The 18,263-nt window shown below is 46.0% G+C and overlaps 1 protein-coding gene and 1 pseudogene across 1 annotated transcript in view; both read left to right on the top strand.

The window, feature by feature from the left end:
• The window catches only part of LOC126527648 (uncharacterized), a 279,332-nt gene that overhangs the window by 243,196 nt on the left and 17,873 nt on the right, over nucleotides 1–18,263 (top strand). The window contains exons 7-11 of the mRNA XM_072284527.1: nucleotides 7,604–7,738; nucleotides 9,954–10,159; nucleotides 10,279–10,416; nucleotides 16,065–16,159; nucleotides 17,460–17,676. Coding sequence (XP_072140628.1) covers nucleotides 7,604–7,738; nucleotides 9,954–10,159; nucleotides 10,279–10,416; nucleotides 16,065–16,159; nucleotides 17,460–17,676 — 791 coding nt within the window. The remainder of the gene's footprint in view (nucleotides 1–7,603; nucleotides 7,739–9,953; nucleotides 10,160–10,278; nucleotides 10,417–16,064; nucleotides 16,160–17,459; nucleotides 17,677–18,263) is intronic.
• Nucleotides 13,265–13,446, top strand: LOC126527783 (U2 spliceosomal RNA; annotated as a pseudogene).

Here is an 18,263-nt window from a genome sequence, read left to right on the forward strand (position 1 = left end):
ATGCACAAACATCAGTGTGCTGCGTCCCAACTTCGGCGCCAGTCCTTCCTCTGCAACGTTGGCGATGTTACTTAGCTCACCGCTTTCTCTCCAATGCCATCGCCTGCACTACAAGCGCGCTACAGTAGTCGCGAAACGCATAGGCATGTATAAAACCTACACATATAGAGGTTTCAATGAGGACAGGAAAAATGAGGTCAAGAGGAGCAAAATGCTAGACTTCAATAGACAAATGTAATAGCCGGTTACCTCAAACAGACTAGGCGACCATTCGACCGCGCCCTGTTTCGGAGGAGGTGTCAACCGAATTCATCACCAATCACCGTCATCAGCTAACCAAGGCCAGGAATCCCTTTATCACAAGACGTCCGCGCCGCGTCACCCAGGCAACGCGAAGCGCTCACTAGTTCAATCACTCCGAAGCTTGAGGTCCCTATTTTAAAACCCCACAATTATTAAAGTGTACCTCACTTGGTCCGTTCCTTCCACTTTGAGGGCGTTGTTTCACTGAGTAGAACACAACTCGGGTAACTGCGTACGTGACATTGAACATGCACCCGCATAGACAACTTGAATCGCCGGGTATGTGCAACAGGTCACGTGACGGCCATTAGATATAACACAACACCGAGAACAGACGACGACAACAGAAGATGCGAGGCAGGAGCTTCTCCGACGTATCTCGAGCGGTGTCGTTTCATGACTACCGTGTGTGCAAAGTACAGCCGTGTGAAATGGTGCTTTGGGAAAAACTCGCATCGGTGACTAAGAGCGCTGACAATTCTGAAGAGGCGTGTGGTAAAGAAAATGTGCCCTTCTATTGCGCCTTTGTGTCGCGATCAAGTGGAGGCCGCATCTGCAACTAAACGTTTGCGTCATCAGCGAAACACTTGCGCAGGTTTACTTTCCGCTTGCGGCGCTAAGTACGGACATTTCAGTCACTAACGTGCTGCGTTTGCATAACGTTTGCTTCGACATTCGCGCTGGCATGGAAGATACCTTCGCCACTTATTCCGGCCAAAGCATGAGACCTGCTTATTGTCATTTCTCTTTTAAAATTATTTCAGGGGCATCATGGTTCATCTACTAATATCCGAATGCTTGCATTAGTAGATGCACAAGGATTACTCGGTTCTAGCAAACACCTTCCTTGACGCTTTCTGTTTCCTGAAGCAACGGGATCGAAGTCACAGGAGCGCTTCCGAAAGTGGCAGACCGAGAGAGAGCATGAGCGCGAGCCACCCTGAACGGGCTGTTAACAACGAGACGTAACCAGACTGTGCAAACCTGTGTTGGTAACTTAGTGAGAAAGTCGCAAAATTTAGCGAGTTTTTAGTCATCTGAACGACAATCTTGCCTTTCGGACGCTTGTCGACTTTATTTGTCTCTGGCAGGGCTTGAAGTAATCCGTAATAAAACCTTCCAAAATTGTTCCAGACACTTTCACCATCATCATGATCATAATCATCATCAGTCTATTTTATTTATTTTATTCAGACGCTTTGTCTCACTTGAATGCGTCGCCCCCACTTTATCCCAAAGGATGATTTATGCGCCTCCATTTGTTGCTACTTGTCAAGGCGGACCGATTAGATGATTAGAGAACCGCCTGAGTTCATCAAAACTTGTTATCTATCCAAAGCGGGATCTTGATATCCGATACCTCATGGGAAAATGGGGAATTGTTTTCCCTCGTTACGATCGGACCGTGGAGGTAATTTAACGACACAGCTTGAAGATATAGTAAGGGAGGAGTCTACGAGGGATTAAAACATAAGAAAAAGACGAAATTCTGAGCCTGTCGGTATGGTTACAATCAAGCACTCAGCGATTTTGTTTACAACTTGGTTGTACTCGACAGCGGCCTAAATACTTCTTTAAAAAAAACCAAGAAAGCATTAGCAAAGGTGGTGCACACGGCGTTGTCTTGTATACGTTTCTGTTCTCTTGTGCTCGCGTCTATACCCGCTGCAACCGTCACAATACAGGCGTGCAATGTTGGCTATCAGTAAAATACGCAACAGAAGGAGAATCGAAGAGCTTATCTTGCGCATTTTGAAACACCCCGCTTTGGCACGCAGGTGCACATGAATGCCTGACACGACAGCATACCGGCTTTTAGCGCTTAGTGAGAGAACGTGCGAACGCGTAAGTGCTTTAGTTGTCGCAGGACCCGCCGAGTGATAAACAAGCGCAGTCGAATCTAGAGCACCCGCCATGTGTCATGTGGGGCTGCCTGCACTCAGTTGCATGCACTGCAGTGAAAGCTGCGTTTCTTCCGCCCCGGTATCCGGGCAACGAATAAGCAAGAAGCTTAACGGAAGGAAACACGGCCATATTTTATTTTTTTCTAGAGCACTATTTTGAAACCGTGTTGTTAAGCCGTTACAGATAGCCATATAGCTGGAAGTGTTCGACATTTCTTGGTTTGGTGCGCGTTGTAGCTTTTTCTAGTGCATACGCAGACGTACTAACTTTATTTACATCCTGTTTTGCTACTTAAATTGTGTTTCTGTGTTGGTATGAATTCTCGTACCGGCCTTCTAGATATGCGCATTATCCTATGAGGCTGACTTCATAGTCCTTTATCCCTTTTTTTGTTTATCACCTGTGTTTCTTCCTGCAATGTTTCTCTATGGCTCTGTAGGTTTTCTCCTAAAAATAAATAAATGTCACTGTAGAACCAACGCTGCTAGTAAAAAATGTTGATTCGAGATGGGTAGTTAGGGATAACAATATTACGGTTCAGAAGTTGGAAACCATGTGCACCCGGGGTTACTCATTTTCAGTAGCAGGAAGAATACGAATTCGCCTAAAGAAATAAATGAATCGAAATATAATTTTTTTTGGGTTCAATCCTTTTTCTGCGGACTTTTCGCTGCTGAATGCCCTAGCAAATAATAACGAGATATTCATCAGGTTAGGCAGACTTGTAGAAAATGTAACCCTACATGAGGACGCAGAAAGCCGTACGTTGGAACGTTAAACTGCTACCCTCAATACGGCGCACAAAAAGAAACTGCAGTTCTTGCCCACAATACATAACATGTTGTACGGTGAAAAGAATAATGACTTAACTAATATTTTAGTTACCCCAATTGGTAGCATACTTGTGAGTAAAGCCTGGACAGCGAAGTCCTTTTAGCCGATGCTATAGTTTGCTTTGGAGCCTTGAGTAATTTCGCGTGCTCTATATTATCGTAATCGCTTGTGGTTATCATTGTTAATAGTTATTGCCTCATTTCGCCTTGTTTCTTGATAACCACTCGATTATTTTTCATAAACTGCTAAATTGAAGGCTGTTCTTTCATTGAGTTTTGTTCATTGCAGTGGTGTATTTTTTCCTTCGCCAAACCTACTGTCTGTGTGGGGTGTCCGGTTGCCCCCAAGTCCTACAAGGCAGTTTTTTTCCTAGCAATCCGAAGCGCAGGTGTTGTTGCTGTGTGCTGCCAATACACTGAAAATCAAGCAGAGAACTTTAGGAATTTAATTTTATTATGGTTGCTTATGTTTGATCAGAAGGTACACACAAAATAGATCTGCCAGAGAAGGTGCCTCGAGCGGCCAGACGCGCGGCAAATTTGCCTGTATACGCGGGCTCCTTTTAAGGTCAGAAAAAAACGTTATGTAGGGTGTCTTGAGCAACAGATACCTGTATCGGGAGTTTTTCTTGTTGCTCTACAATTTTCTCGTTGACACTTTTCATCTAATTTAGAAATTTGAGAAGTCAATTGAAAAATTATTTCATTCATTCATTTATTCATTCATTCATTCATTAAGGCTAATTATGTAACCAGGCAGAATAAAAATAAACTATATCCGCATCTCCAAGCGATGGCCGATCTCATTGTCTTGCTTCTGTCCAGATACCTGGCATTGCTTATTGCTTATTTTTCAAGTTTGGCTTAACTTACGTGGCGCACACTATATATATATATATATATATATATATATATATATATATATATATATATATATATATATATATATATATATATATATTCGTACGTAAATAAAACCACATACACGCTCTTCTAAGCTTACCCACCCAATCTCTACCTCTATCACATTAACGGTATCCCACATTCCACACGCAGATACTTTTTACGCATTTACATTCCTATAATGCGAGACGCATTTTAAAGATTAGAGACAGAGGTGAAAACAGAGGTGAAAGAGGTGAGAAAAGAAAGAGAAACTGGGAAAAGGAAGAAAACGTGTCGGCCGCAGGCGACGCGCTTATGTGGTCGCGACAGTACATAAAGATAACAATTGGTTCACAATGTTTATAAACTTATACGGCGATTGATGACCACGTATACTCCGAAAAAGCCCTGAGTTTGCGTGCCAACAGCTCAGTTGTTCCTAGTGCTCCCTTTGTTGTTTTTAATGAAGCACGCTGTAATCTTCGGTGGGATGACAGAGAGACTATGGCATTTTGTGAACATCAGGGTGTGAAGATTGTTCGACATTCGCGGTAACAAGAATGCGCATTATTCACGAACTATTCGCAAAAAAAATTTTCCATTCGAAAAAAATATTCCATTGGGTGTGAAAAAAAAAAAAAAAAACGTAATTCCACGCGCCCACTCGAGCAAAAAGCTTCAGACCGCGCCTGATTTTGGCCTTCCCGGCGCTGCACCGAAGAGACGAGTGGAAGTGGCCTTCCCGGACGTATAGCACGGCTCCCGGGGGTGATTTCCTGGTTTCGGGGCTTTTAGCTCGACATCCGGCAGTCGAGTTCAGCCCGACGACACTTGCCAGTGTGTGGGCGCGCTCGAGTGTTTGTGTCCGTCTAACGCCCACCGTCGGCGAGCACCAGGTGTTCTCCCCCCCCCCCCCCTTTCCGCCCTGAGAATAAACCTTTTTTTTTTTTGTGAGCTACGAAATCCAGTGGTTGCGGCTTGTGGCCACGAATGAGAACTAGTGAATAGGTTGCCTTCAGTTTGTGCGCGCATATGCGCACCTGTCGCAAGCTAGTTTGATAGTCAAGCCTGTTACCACGGCCTCGGATACCGGGGGTTCCAGCGAATGCGGAGCGTGTCTATCCACGCAAAGTTCAAGCAGCATTCGAACTGCAGAAAAATTTGAGAAAAAGAACACTTCATCTTTATATCTAGCCAACCAGAGTACATTCCTACAAAAAAATACAATAAAATAGTTTTTAATAAATAACTCATTACGATAGTAGAAATAATTCATTAAGTGTATGTCCTCTCTTGACACACCAACAACTGAAACCTTGCTCCTAAATGTCAAAAGAGACGACTGCTGGCTTTGCTTTAACATTTAACTTTTGACTTTTTAACTTTTGACGTGGGAAATTGAGCGTATCGAAAATTACACGTCGGTCTATCGTTTTTTTCTTTTAAAGCGGCGCCTCTTGTTCTGGATGAGCCAAAGCTACACGTTGTTATAAAACTCGTTGAGAATCCTCCAGTAAATTGTGTCCACGTTGTTACGCGCAGGCAAACTGAAAGAGAAAACGTATTTGCAATATATTTACAGGGCGATCCGGCGTTCTTACAAGATTGTTGTTGTTGTTGCCTCAAAACATGGCTCGTATCCACGAGGAGGATTGGCCACGCTGTATGGATTGAAACAGTGTGTCCGATCCCCCTCGTGGGTGCGATCCGAGAGCGCGCCCTAGAGCAAAAGCATCTTCTTCATCGATGCAGCTTTAGATGCATAGTACCGGGACAATAATCTTATGGTAATTATTAGTGATTACTTAAACCATCTTTCATTACTTTCCTTTGTCCCCAAAATGCCAACAGAAGGTATCTAGAGCGCATCTGATGCCATTACGTTCAATTGTTTGCGACTCATTAGCGTTTGTGTAGTTCTTCTTTTTTCGTGCTTGAAACACAGCCCGCGAAACTATCAAAAAGCCGCCGCTGCTCCTGGTGGCTTGTAGAGCACGGAGGCCTTCTTTTAGATGCAGAAAGAAGAGCTACGCAAGATGGACGTTGCAAAGAACTGAATGTGATGTTTTCATGTGTGCTCTGCATTCTCTGCGTTGCCGTTGTGGCGGTAAACAAAACCAGTAAAAAGTTAAACTTTTGGTCTCTACTAACAGCTTCTTCAGTAGGCTCCTAATACCATAACTTTGGCTTGATCCGATAATCAGGCTTCATTATAAAAAAATAAAACGTGCTTCGACTTAGCTGCGACACACGGTATAGTTCTTTAACCTAACATTCTTCATGTCAGCTGACTTTTTATCAGCGCATTAGTCAGTCAGTGCACTTAAAACTTGTTGAGATTAAAGATAATTCTTGTCTGCGCGCACCACTGGCGCTGATCGGGGATAGCGAGAAAGTGAACAAATTTCCGTTATCTCGTTGAACAGCACAAGAAGAGAGAGAGAGCGAGAAACGGGGTGGGAAAGGCGAGGAGGCCAACCGGAAGAGGTCCCGGTTTCCTGCCTTGCGCCGGGGGAAGAAGGGTCAGGAGAAATGAAACAGAAAACGAAGCGGAGAGATAAAGTAAATGTACGAAAATAAAGAAAATAGATGAGGTGGGAAATGTTGGGGAGAACGATGCCATCATTGATAGGCTACTCGAACGCAAAAACTTCGACAGTGCCTTGAGTGACTTGCGCTGCCACGACTGTCCAGGACTGTCAGCTCCAAAGTGGCCGGTGGTTAAGACGGACCAACGTGGTCGCCAGTAAGCTGCCTGATTGCTTTGTATCGGGGACAACGGCAAAGAACGTGTTCAATAGTTTCCTCGCTCTCATATTGATGACACGCAGCACCAGCTTCCCTTTTTCTGCGGAAAGCAAAGGATTTGCCAAAAGCGGCGCCAAGCCCCAATTGACAAAGTACCGTTGTCTCGGGTCGGGATAGTCCAGGAGGAGGACGAAGTTGAAGACGGATCCAGTCGATGTAGATGCGTGCTAGAAGCTATGTGTGCCCCACAACGATTGTGTGGAATAATTAACAAGCAGCTTCATCGGCACGTTCGTTGCCCATTACGGCACCGTGGCTTAAGAGCCACTAAAAGGTGATGTCGTGTTCTTGCTCGACGAGGCGATGAAGGAGCTCTCGGATTTCTAGAATTAGTTGCAGGGTCCACGGAGTAACACGGAACGCAAGCAATCTAGAGCTGCTTGGAGTTACTTAAAACACTACATTTTTGAGGTGGCTCCTCACGAATTATGCGAAGTGCGATACGAATAGCAACAAGCTGCGCGGCTGTAGGCGTCGTCTGGTGGGATGCCTTAAACTTTACTGCGGTGACTTTCGCAGGAAAAATGCGTGATCATGCAGACCCATCCGCGGTGGTTGAAGCGTCAGTGTACGGATGGGTATGATCGTTGCTATTTTTCGTACAGCAAGCCTTCTCAAAAGGCCAATGGCCTCCTTTGCCCTAACTTAATCCCACCATTCCCATATTCCCTTAATGCTTGATCGATATTTTCGTCCTAAATCTCGTATTGTTGGACTAAACATTGAAGTTCACTTTGTTATTACGACTATTTGAACGCACTAGGCTACTTAGAACACGTGCCGTGGAACCGAATCAGCTTCCTTAGATTGAATATTTTTGTGAAAGTGAGTTTTATTAAATAGAGGTTAAACCGCATGACTCATTCCAGGTGACCTTTGCGAAGAGAACGTCAACGAGTGTCTGTCGAGCCCATGCAAAAACCGCGGAGACTGCGAGGATGGCGTCAACAGCTTCACCTGTCACTGCACTCCGGGCTACGGTGGTCCACTGTGCGAGCTCAGAGGTAGGTACACCACTCTGGACCACCGGGTCATAAAAAGAAACTGCTTCATAGTCATAGTAGACACGGAGCAGCGTGATACCACAGGAACCAAGAATGAGAAGGCACATACACTGCGCTAATTTTCAACGAAATATTTTATGTGATCGCACGTTCTTTTGTTTGTTTGTTTGTTTGTTTGTTTGTTTGTTTGTGTCCTTGGTTTTATTTTCGATCCCCTCACATTGTATAAAGAACACGTCCGATCCAACAAAAAGTTTACTTGAAAGTTAGCGCTGTGCATGTGTCTTCTCATTCTTGGTCCCTGTCGTATCGCGCTGCTCTGTGTCTGCTACGAACCCAAACCAACTAGTCAGGCAACGTGCCCTAGCAAGCTTTATAGTCGTTGCATACGAGAAATTAAACGCCTCTTGGCCTAGTGTATAAGCTTAGTCAGTAGTGTCACTTGGGAACCCTAAGGGGCGCGAACACAACATTGCTTCGTGCAGATGCCTCCAGAGATAACGTGCACTAGCAAGTTGCCTCACACAAAGCAAAAAAAGGAGAGACCGGGGTTGGCGTTTATCATAGTCGCCACTATTAATGTCGTATTAGAAATGAAACACCACTTGGTGCTTTGCCACTGTCCTCGATACAGCGCGCACCGGCTGTCACTAGCGACCGCGTTGGCACGCCTTGACGACAGGCCACTTTCAGAACAGTCAGTTTTGGAATGCCGACATGAACTGTCGTCGCAGCAAAAGTCGGTCAAGGCTCTGTTGACTTTTCTACGGGACAGTGGCCTATTATAAAGACTATAATGACCCCAGTTCGTCCCTTTTCATATTTTTTTTTCTCACGCTTTCATTTTTGTCACGCTCTTCTTTCCGTCTTTACTTCCCCTTTCCCTTCCCCTAGTGCAGGGTAGCAAACCGGACGTTTTAAGTCTGGTTAACCTCCCTGCCTTCCTCTCATTTGCATCTCTCTCTCTCTCTCTCTCTCACTTGGGCTGGTTTATAAGCTTAATCAATAGTGTCGCGTAGGAACAATAAGAATTTAAGCGTTGCATGTACGAGGAAGGCAGACAAATCTTTTCTTTGGACATATGCCTCCAGAGGTAATGCGTACTCGAAAACTACCTCATGCAAAGCGAAAAAAGAAGAGCTAGGGTTTGGAGGGGCTCAAGAAAATTGTGACGCGCGACAATGTTACCACAATCCAGAGGTGAGAATATAGAGAGGTACGTGAGAAACCGAGCTGTCCAAACCCGCTTTCCACGTCAAGCACCTCTTAGTGGCTGCAGGAAAAGTCACTGAAATCCCTGAAGTCAGCTTAGCCTCCAACCTAGGCATCTTGCCTGTCTTTTACAAATCCGCAGGATCATACAAACGCTTAGTCCGTCAAACGTTACACTTCTGGGCAACGCGCCATTATACTTTATGAAGAAGTTTGGAACTAAATCAGTCGGTTTCGTTTCTTGCAAGCACGTCGAGAAAACTCTTTACCGGTTACGTTAGGGGGTGTATAATAACTCTAAGCACGATAATCCCAGACAGTCGCTTGTTAGGACTGTCTGTTACCCCACAGAACGCATCACAAATGCGTTCTGTGGGGTAACTCTGAAGGTCCCAATCAAGAGCCGCCATGCGTGTCACTGAGAGCATCTTGCCATACCAGTAAATGTCCTGTCCTGCCGCAGGAACATAGGTCATCCTGTGCGCGCCTCAACGTGGCATGTACTCTATGTTATCGAAGAATTCAAATCTGTAGTTCGGACGGAGCACGTCGGTCCATTTGGTTTCATGGTGGCCTAACACTCGTGTAACCTCCTGACATGTCAAGGACGAGCTCATGACAAAGTGGTAGATCACTGAAAACCAGATTTAGGTGCAAATGAAGCTGTTTAGTCTTCGTTCGATTTCTACGTAGGAGGCAAGGGGTCTTTTCATGCGTTCCGTTGCATCCAAAAATGGACTCAGAGTTCACGAAAAAGGTAGAGGCTTCGACCGGTCAACACTGGCTGAACAACACTGGTCGACAAGTGAATATGTCCTTATCGGGACAACGGCTTCGTAGCGTTTGCCTCCAATCTGAGGTTTATCTCGTTTGCTCTTGATCATTTACATGCGCGTCGGCCTAGCATATTGCATGTCCGTTAGCAGTCACGTACATGGGTGACCTTTTGTTTTGCATCAACTTCAAACCTCATCAACTGCCTCTGCTCTTGTACCGTGAACAGACACATGCCCTGAAGAACTGCAGCAAACGGACAAAGGGACTTTTCACTGGCAACCCGTCCCGCATGGCTCGGTGGCCAAGATAGAGTGTCCGTACGGCGCGTACAACCCGGCCAGCGAGTACAAGTACGCGCGACGCAAGTGCCGTCTGCTGGCAGATGGGCAGACTAGCTGGATGAAGGTCACAGCACAGCACTGTCGATTCCAGGCAAGAAGCATCTTTCATTACTTTACCTGTTTGATCTCTCTGTGAATATTGTTCATTGCCAATCCCATAGCTTCGAAGAGAATGACTCGGTAATTGTCCTTGCTTCCCACCTTACGCAGAGCTTCCAGGCTGCAGAAAACATCACCTCTGAGCTGGAGCTTCTGACACATGACCCGCGCAACATCAGGCCTGAGCAACTGCGGAACTTCGCTGACAAGATCGAACCGATTGTTAAATACGCCATCAAAGACATCAAGGTAACCAACCACAGACTGTCGGATACACTGATGCCGATTATCAAAAATTTGTGAATTCTCTAAACTTTGCACGTGGCATTCTGTCGTGAATTTTCTTACATTGGAAGTCAGGCATAGAAAGCGGTGACAAGGTATACGGCCAGTCATCACACTGTCGAAAAACCGACCGCAAGAATAGACACAGACGTAGGCAAAGCAAAACAACGCAAGCGCTACTATCAACTGAAGGGTTATTTCAGAACGATATGGGTTATACACTGATAAATTGCTCCGGCACCTACGCAAAGAAAAAGTATATAGTAAAAAATAAAGTAGGGAAGAAAGAAAGTGTTGCAGTTTCGCCCGAAAGGCGCAGGAGCATCGGTTGCGATAGCAAATTATTAGACAGGCAGCTATACGAAGTAAGGATAGTAGTCTTATCAGCTGTACAAGAACTTCTAAACAACCGCTCACTAACTCAATTGACAAGCATAATGTCATGTGCGCACAGGCACACATGAACGAATATCACTCGATTACCGTGGACTCTCGCCGTCAAAGCGCTGGCGTAAGAAAAGTGGCAGGAGCAGTGAGCGAATTTCCCTTCGTGCTGCCTCTCGCTTCAACGCGAACTAAGTGGCCAGAACACAGCCCACACGAAGCCATCAGCCTTCGACGCGCCTAGACACTCTACCCTCCGCAGATGGCTTCCAAGATAGGATTCGCGTGGCTGGCGGGGACAACGACGGCGGAAATTCTTCTGGAGTGTCTATATAATTGAACAAAAAACAGTATGTTCCTCAAAACATGGTTAAATCACAAACGTACTCAAGGCATAAAATGTGTGGATGTCATCCCGCTCTAAAGAAAAAAAGACAGTGCTTCCTCATGAAGTGCTAGAGTGGGCTTCACAAGAGATATAGGCTACTCTTTCCATGGCCTCTGAGGAACAATTATTTTTCGCCGACAGACAGCCGCTCAGGCGGGAAAATTCACAAAGGGGCGTGCAACGTTAACCCTTGATTTATTTCTCAGGCCTTGATCGCCCATATAAGTGACCCTAACAAGTACCAAGGCACTCCTGAAAAGTGCACAGAGTAGTGTCGGTGTTTAGGAGGCGTGAGCCACGCGCCTATACTCCTATCTTATTAGTTTCCTGCATCAGCGTGGAAGCTGCTTGAGTGCTTAAACAACAGCAAGGCTGAATGCCCCTAAAGACATTTCAATCCGCGTCGCGTCACCTGATCAGCGTTTTCTTGCCATCCTGTGGATATATGTTCAACCTATGATGAATAGACAACAATTGTTCCGGCGTTGTAACCATAAGGTGCGTTTTATATAAATCCCAGAGAAGCGCTTGGCTTCACTTGTACGCTTTTTCAACAGTTCATTTGAGCCTCCTTAGAGAGTAGTAAGGACATTTAAATGTTCATCCGTGCCGCGTCGGCTGCTCCATGTCTATGGGCCATATACTCGCCACCGTCATCATCTACTGTACTAAAAGGAAATGGTGATTTAAGGATGCAGTGAACAATTAGGACATTATAGCATCCCCCCCATCATCCCCTCATCACCAGTGCAAATGCCCGGGTGCCCTGTGCTGTACTAGCAATCAAACTACATTCACGGCTTGGCGCCACCCCTGTAGACGTAGTAGGGTCGAAACAGACGTCAGATGCCAGTAATAACGATAAAACCTACCTAATGTTTTGCCCTCGACGGGAGATGAGACTAATCGATGTCGAATTGTACCATTCATTTCTTTCTGTCTACGCGGAGAGCTAGTGGTAAGCGCGAAATCGGGTCGAAGCGGGCGGTCCGAAATGCATTGGCGCTGCCATTATGGCTACGTAATCATTGTTAGGGCGGCTTTTCTGGTTGCCCTCAGTAACCGCCCCAATAATTCGTGGTATGCGACGTGCGTGTACGTTAGTCTAACCTGTCACGTTTCGTTGTAATGCATCGTGCACCGAGCAAAAATCCGATGCCACCCCGAATCTCTGATGCCGCCACTAACCAGACTGTTACGCCCGCAACCATACTTCGCTGCGCAAGGATATTGTCTATGAATACGCCGCGTAATTTCATCAATGCTGCAAGTTAGTTGGGAGATGGAGGTTCCTTTTCTTTCAGTTTTTTTTTTTATGACGACAAGGCTGTCTTCTAAGCGGCGCACCCTTGGTCGTAGAGTTATAACAAACTCTATGCGCTTATCTATTCGCTGCAGAGGTATTGCTCTCGCGCGGCAGGCTTGCATTATTGCATCGTCTACGCCGCATTTCCCGTCGATAACAGCAGACGGTATTCATCTACAGGCGCAGCCAATGCAAATAAAATACTACAATAAAAGACACGTTCTGCGAACCGATCGCAGTGAAAAACTTTAAATAAATTCATCTCAAATTGCAAGCAAATGATTTCACGAATATTCAAAGGCCACCTTGAGTAACCTGGGTGGCTGTGAAATTTGCCTTGCGGGTATGGAGCCTTTAGACATCGGTACAGTACCAGTGAATAGACGGGGCGACGTCGTTCCACTTTGAGGACTCGTACGCTACTGTGCGAACGTGCCGTGTTTCGTTGTTGTTTTTTTTTTTTGCATGTTATCGTCCTGGTGGAATTGTGCCGTGCTTGTGACTCGGCGTTCGTATCGTCTCTTGTCGAAACAAACCTTTTCAAAACCCACTCTGCGTAGCAAACGACAAAGCGGTGACACAGAATTTCAACGAAGGTACGAATTAATTTACCGTGATTTTTATATGCATTCGCGTGGACATCGGGACCGCCGCCACGGAAGAGCGGAACGAAAGGAAAGTGGATACGCAAGCGCTTGGAACGCCAATAAAGAGAGGGCACTGCGAGCGTAGACACAGCCGACGTGGATCAAAGTGTAGTGTCTGTTCTTATCAGCTTAATATCTGATACGGGTTCCATTTGGACCCAAGATGATACTAAGCTTAATTCGCAAGTTGGCTGAGTGCTTCAAGCCTGCTTCACCTCTCCCGCGGGTCGGCCCGGTATTGCACTATCTCCGGTATCGGCACACAGTTTTTGCACACGCAGAACATGAATGAACGGAACCCTAGCCGTAACCAGCTTCGCTGATGGAAGATCGATGAACTCGCAGTTCGGTACCGGCTTCGTTCGCAATACTTATTGCGATTCCAAGTCTCTGGTGCCCACAAGTTAAGGTGCTTTTGAAAGGCTTTTACCGAAGGAATTTATGCAGTACCTGCAGCCCTCTAGCTTTACCAAGATTGCATCAAAAGTAAACGTTACTCATTTACAACCGGTTCAGCAGAGCTGAAATCACGTTACCGTTTAAGAGGAAGCGTTAGCTCTGGAGCTCCTATTTAAAAAAATCTGGCACGACTCATCTCACAATGGCTGTCGATGGCAATGCAAATAGCAATCGTGCAATTAACCACAAACCATAATCCTGAAGTCCCGATTATATAACACGCGCAGTGGCAATTCCGAGACTTTCGTTTGTTCGGCAATGTGATACATACTCCGATATCGTCCCACTTTACTACAGTACTTGCCTGTCAAGGTGGCCCACGAGCACGGACGCATGACGACGACTCTGTGACGCTGATGCACTGACGATGGAAGGAGTAAGAAGGAATGATGTCGATGGAACGACAATAGATTATTCAATTAAGACAATGGTATAACGACGACAATGTGACTGTGACGACACGAGGACCAATACATGGCGATGGTGTGACGACAAGTGTACGACAACCGGATGAAGAAGCGAGAATGACGACGATCGCAAGGCCAAGGTGGCCTGACGACAGCGGTATGAAAACAGATGCATAATAGCGTCCTTGTGAAGACGACTCGATGACGACGATGGCATGACAACGATGGCAACATTATGATTGAATGACGACAGCATGATACGATCCAATGAAGCGCAAGGAATGACGTCGATGGATCGACCAAAGTGATGTGATGACGATGGCATGAAGGCAAAGTGATGATACTGATTTGACGTTGCAATACTGAACGACGATGTAGTAAACTCGATGGCATCTCGACCAAGCGCACACACCTAGGGGCCCATGCAAGTGGACAACATCGGTCACTGGGTTGGTTGGCTGGCTAGCCAGCAAACCAGACAGATAGATGGACGGACGGACGGACTTCCAGCGCCAGATTTATACCACGCAGAGTGTTTTGTGTGATACCGACCACAGTAGAACGGGTGGGACGCTAGTATGCTTATGATACACGTGGGCAAACGCTGATGCGAGAATGCTGCGGAAGGCAGAGCGCTGGCCTGGCTCTGCCGCACAGCTGAGCCTCGCGCTCACAGTGCGCCCAAAACGAACTTATATAAGGCAGTCCCTACACTCATTGGAAATCCTATAGGTGTCTAGTTTTCCACAGTCTGAAATCTACCCGATACTTTGCGAACGCTTGATTATATATCCACTGCGAGCCTTCCTTATGATCCACTACATCCGAGCTTAGTACAAGACAATCTTCGCTATGTCCGACACAAGTACCAATAGGTGTGAAACCCGCATTAGATGCGTGGTAATGTAGGAGGCCACATGGTTTTACAGTCACGTGAGTACATTGCGAGTTTTCATGTCATGAATTCTCGGCCGTGCGTCTATCCTCTGCTGCCAGTCGCACACATTGCGAGCAGCGATGTTTGCATCAATGAACTGCGGTCATCTGGCAACACCAGCGATAATTATAATCACCTTGGAAGGTTGCCGCATGCCAGCTTGCAGTTCTGGTGAAACAGTTTAGTTGCACCACCTCATTTTGATTACCTCTCATTCCTTAAAGGGCGGCCAGAGCTCGGTAAACGACAGTTCCCTCTCTCATAGGTTTGTGGCCGTGAGTCGAGCCATAGACTTCTTGTCCAGCATTTGAACGTTATAGTGGGCCAGCTACTGTGACCCATAGAATTTTTGACGATAATCACTAGGACGAACTCTGGCGCTGTGATCGTTCAGTCACCATGGGAATGTTGGTTAGCGCACGTATTTGTCTGATGCTCGTGATTGTGGTTTCAGAGGTTCTTGTGGACTTGTTTGTTAGGCATTGTCCGCCTGCATTGACCTAAACTTCAAAGTAATCTACACTATTTTCTTTTTTAATGCGGAGGGCAATAGGACTCTGCGAGCAAGCTTAATCGTTGCTAATTGCAGTTGTTCCGCTTATACAGTTGTCTGTGGCGAAATAATTTCATTATTAGGCTTCTATGCTCGAGGCCTTCACTTCGAATCTTGCTATCGGGCAATTTTAGCAATGTATAGTTATTATTTTTAACGCTGTACGTTCTTGGAAAGGATTCGTTTGCAAAGTCGCGAAGCCATTTAACATCAGAAGGCCGAAGTTTAGCCGAATCCATGTACTAATCAATTATAACCTTGCTGGCTGAATCGCCCAGCTTGCAGCTGCCGTTGACAATAGCGCCACAGTTCTCTTTAGTAATTGTATGAAATTGCATGCCTTGGCGGGCTAGGGTAAGTATAGCATGCAATAGAAGGGAGTAATGCTTACTGCGTTGCTATGTTAGCATAAGTTGCTCGTATCTTTACTTACTAAGCGAATCATTGTGCAGACGTATTCTAATACTTCATAAAACAAACAATCTTTAGTTTCTTCGCAAACTTCCACCCTTGTTTATCTTTCCTTTCCAGATCGCGCAAGCCATGATTCACGTAATCAGCAACTTCCTCGCCCTGAATGACAGCGTCATTGAAGAAGGAGATGCCAGCGGAGTGGCTGTCGAAAAGTAAGTGACCATGTTGTACGCGCCGCGTGGGTTTCCCGGATGCGATTTCATGTCAGCGTTAAACCATACCCTTAACTTATCCGCGTTTTCCGAGTTTGTACATCAATACGTTTGTACCGCGCCACCTCTTACAGGAACCTTAAAAGGTAACTTCAGGTTAAGCTTGATGGGTGACTGATTGATTTATTCGTTGGACGCGACATCCCTAACCCACACTGGTGCAAGTCGTTATTTTTGTTGTGCTTTGGGATGTATTATAACATTGGCTCTACTAAAGTCGCCGCAAGGGAGGGTTGCGAATTCATTTTTATCACCTGCGGTTTCTTGACGAACACATACACGTAAGTACATATATCTTTCTTTTCTTTTCCTCCCATTTAGCCTACATCAAAATTCAGGCGCCACGACTGGCCGTCGAACTCAGGACCTCGGCCTCAAGAGTAGAATTCGATAGCTAATGAAACTCGGGGTGGGGTAAGCTGGATCAGTAGATTACACTTGTGCTCTACCAAAATGGCGCCCTCGTCATGAACGAGCTCTTCGCAAGGCAGAGAAGGCGCAAAAACCAAAGATGGGCTTCAAGTTTCTGCGATAACCTTGTGCGATGTCGAGGGACTTTGACAGCGTCTGCTTTGAACTAAGCAACGGCTATCGATAAACAAGAATTACAATGCATTAGCAAGCGACCAATGACTAATCCTATATGGCGCGTATTCAGAACATCTTGTGAACTAAAACTTCCCGAAGGCGCGAAAATACTTAGAAATCCGTTACGTCATGATCGCGTATGGGCGCTGCCAGTCGGCGCGAAATTCAAGACTAGAAACTTGGTTGTGCTAAGTAAGGCCATGCAACGTTAGTTTAGGTTATGGGTTTCGTTATTTCTCCAATAATAGTCATAATTTCATTTTTTTTACATATCAATGCATCGTTACTCTACAAAAAAATATTTCGCAGAGCTAAACCAACCTGGTGTTCTTCTAAGCCTCCGCGTAAGGACAATGCTGAACTTCGTCACTATGTCCGTCCCTCAATCCCGCTTTCCCTTCTCCCAGTGTGGGGTAGCAAACCGGACGCTCGTCTGGTTGACCTCCCTGCCTTTCCTCTCTTTGCTCTCTCTCCCTCCCTCCCTACCTCGATCCCTCTCGCTCTCTCTCTCTCTCTTCGTCACTAACTGCGGCGAACGTCGAACAGGCGCAATGTCGCTTCAAACGCTTCGGCGCTTCAGTAGCTTTGACCGAGGGACTGAGTCCCAGCAAGCGGTGTTGCTGTAGGTAACGAGCTAACGGGTCACGTGCAGGCTGGTTTCCGTGGTGGAGCGGTTCACCTCGGAGGTGGTGCTGGGACCCGGCGCGCTCATCATCGAGAACGAGAACCTGGTTGTCAAGGCTGTCGCCTGGTCGCCCAAGCTGCTCTCTCAGGGCCAAGATTTCCTCAGCTTCTCGCTGCGCTCCAACGGAGATCACTATCTGCACGAGGAATTCGCCGGCGACGGGGACGATCAAGATGGCGGAAACGTGAGTGGGAGCAGAAGTGCGCCATTCCCGACGTTTTGGGTGCCACGCGGAATAGTGTATGCTTTTATTTAGAAACTGTAGAACTCACCGTAGCCTGTAGTTTAATTTCGCATATAGCCTTATGCCGTTACCGTCACCGACGCCACTTCCTCCGAACTGTGCATGCAAACTCGACGGCAGGAAGTATCGGCAATGTTAACGGTAAAACGGTAATGATATGCTAAAATACGTAAAAGTTTGCAGAAAAAAAAAAGAAAAGCTAGCAAACCCTAGGCAAACTATAATGTACAATAGTATTGTTGGATATGATGCAATGAACATAACATTATACTTTGACACCGCCTACAGGAATGTCTTGATTTCGTTGAATGACTCATACTTAAAAGTAGCAATGCGCTATACTTCCTGTCTTCTCGTAGCTCTTCTTTCTTGCCTTTCACAAGGTTATTCCCTTTTAGCTAGCCGTTACAAATGTCGATGAAACGACGGATCAGAAGTGGTCGTTTAAAGTGAACGTTGCACTTCTAATTCAACTTCGAACTCTTCATGAAACTTGCATTTGTGAAACTTTAGTTAGGCCTTGCAAT

The sequence above is a fragment of the Dermacentor andersoni genome, chromosome 9, assembly GCF_023375885.2.
Source record: "Dermacentor andersoni chromosome 9, qqDerAnde1_hic_scaffold, whole genome shotgun sequence".
Classification (NCBI taxonomy): domain Eukaryota; kingdom Metazoa; phylum Arthropoda; class Arachnida; order Ixodida; family Ixodidae; genus Dermacentor; species Dermacentor andersoni.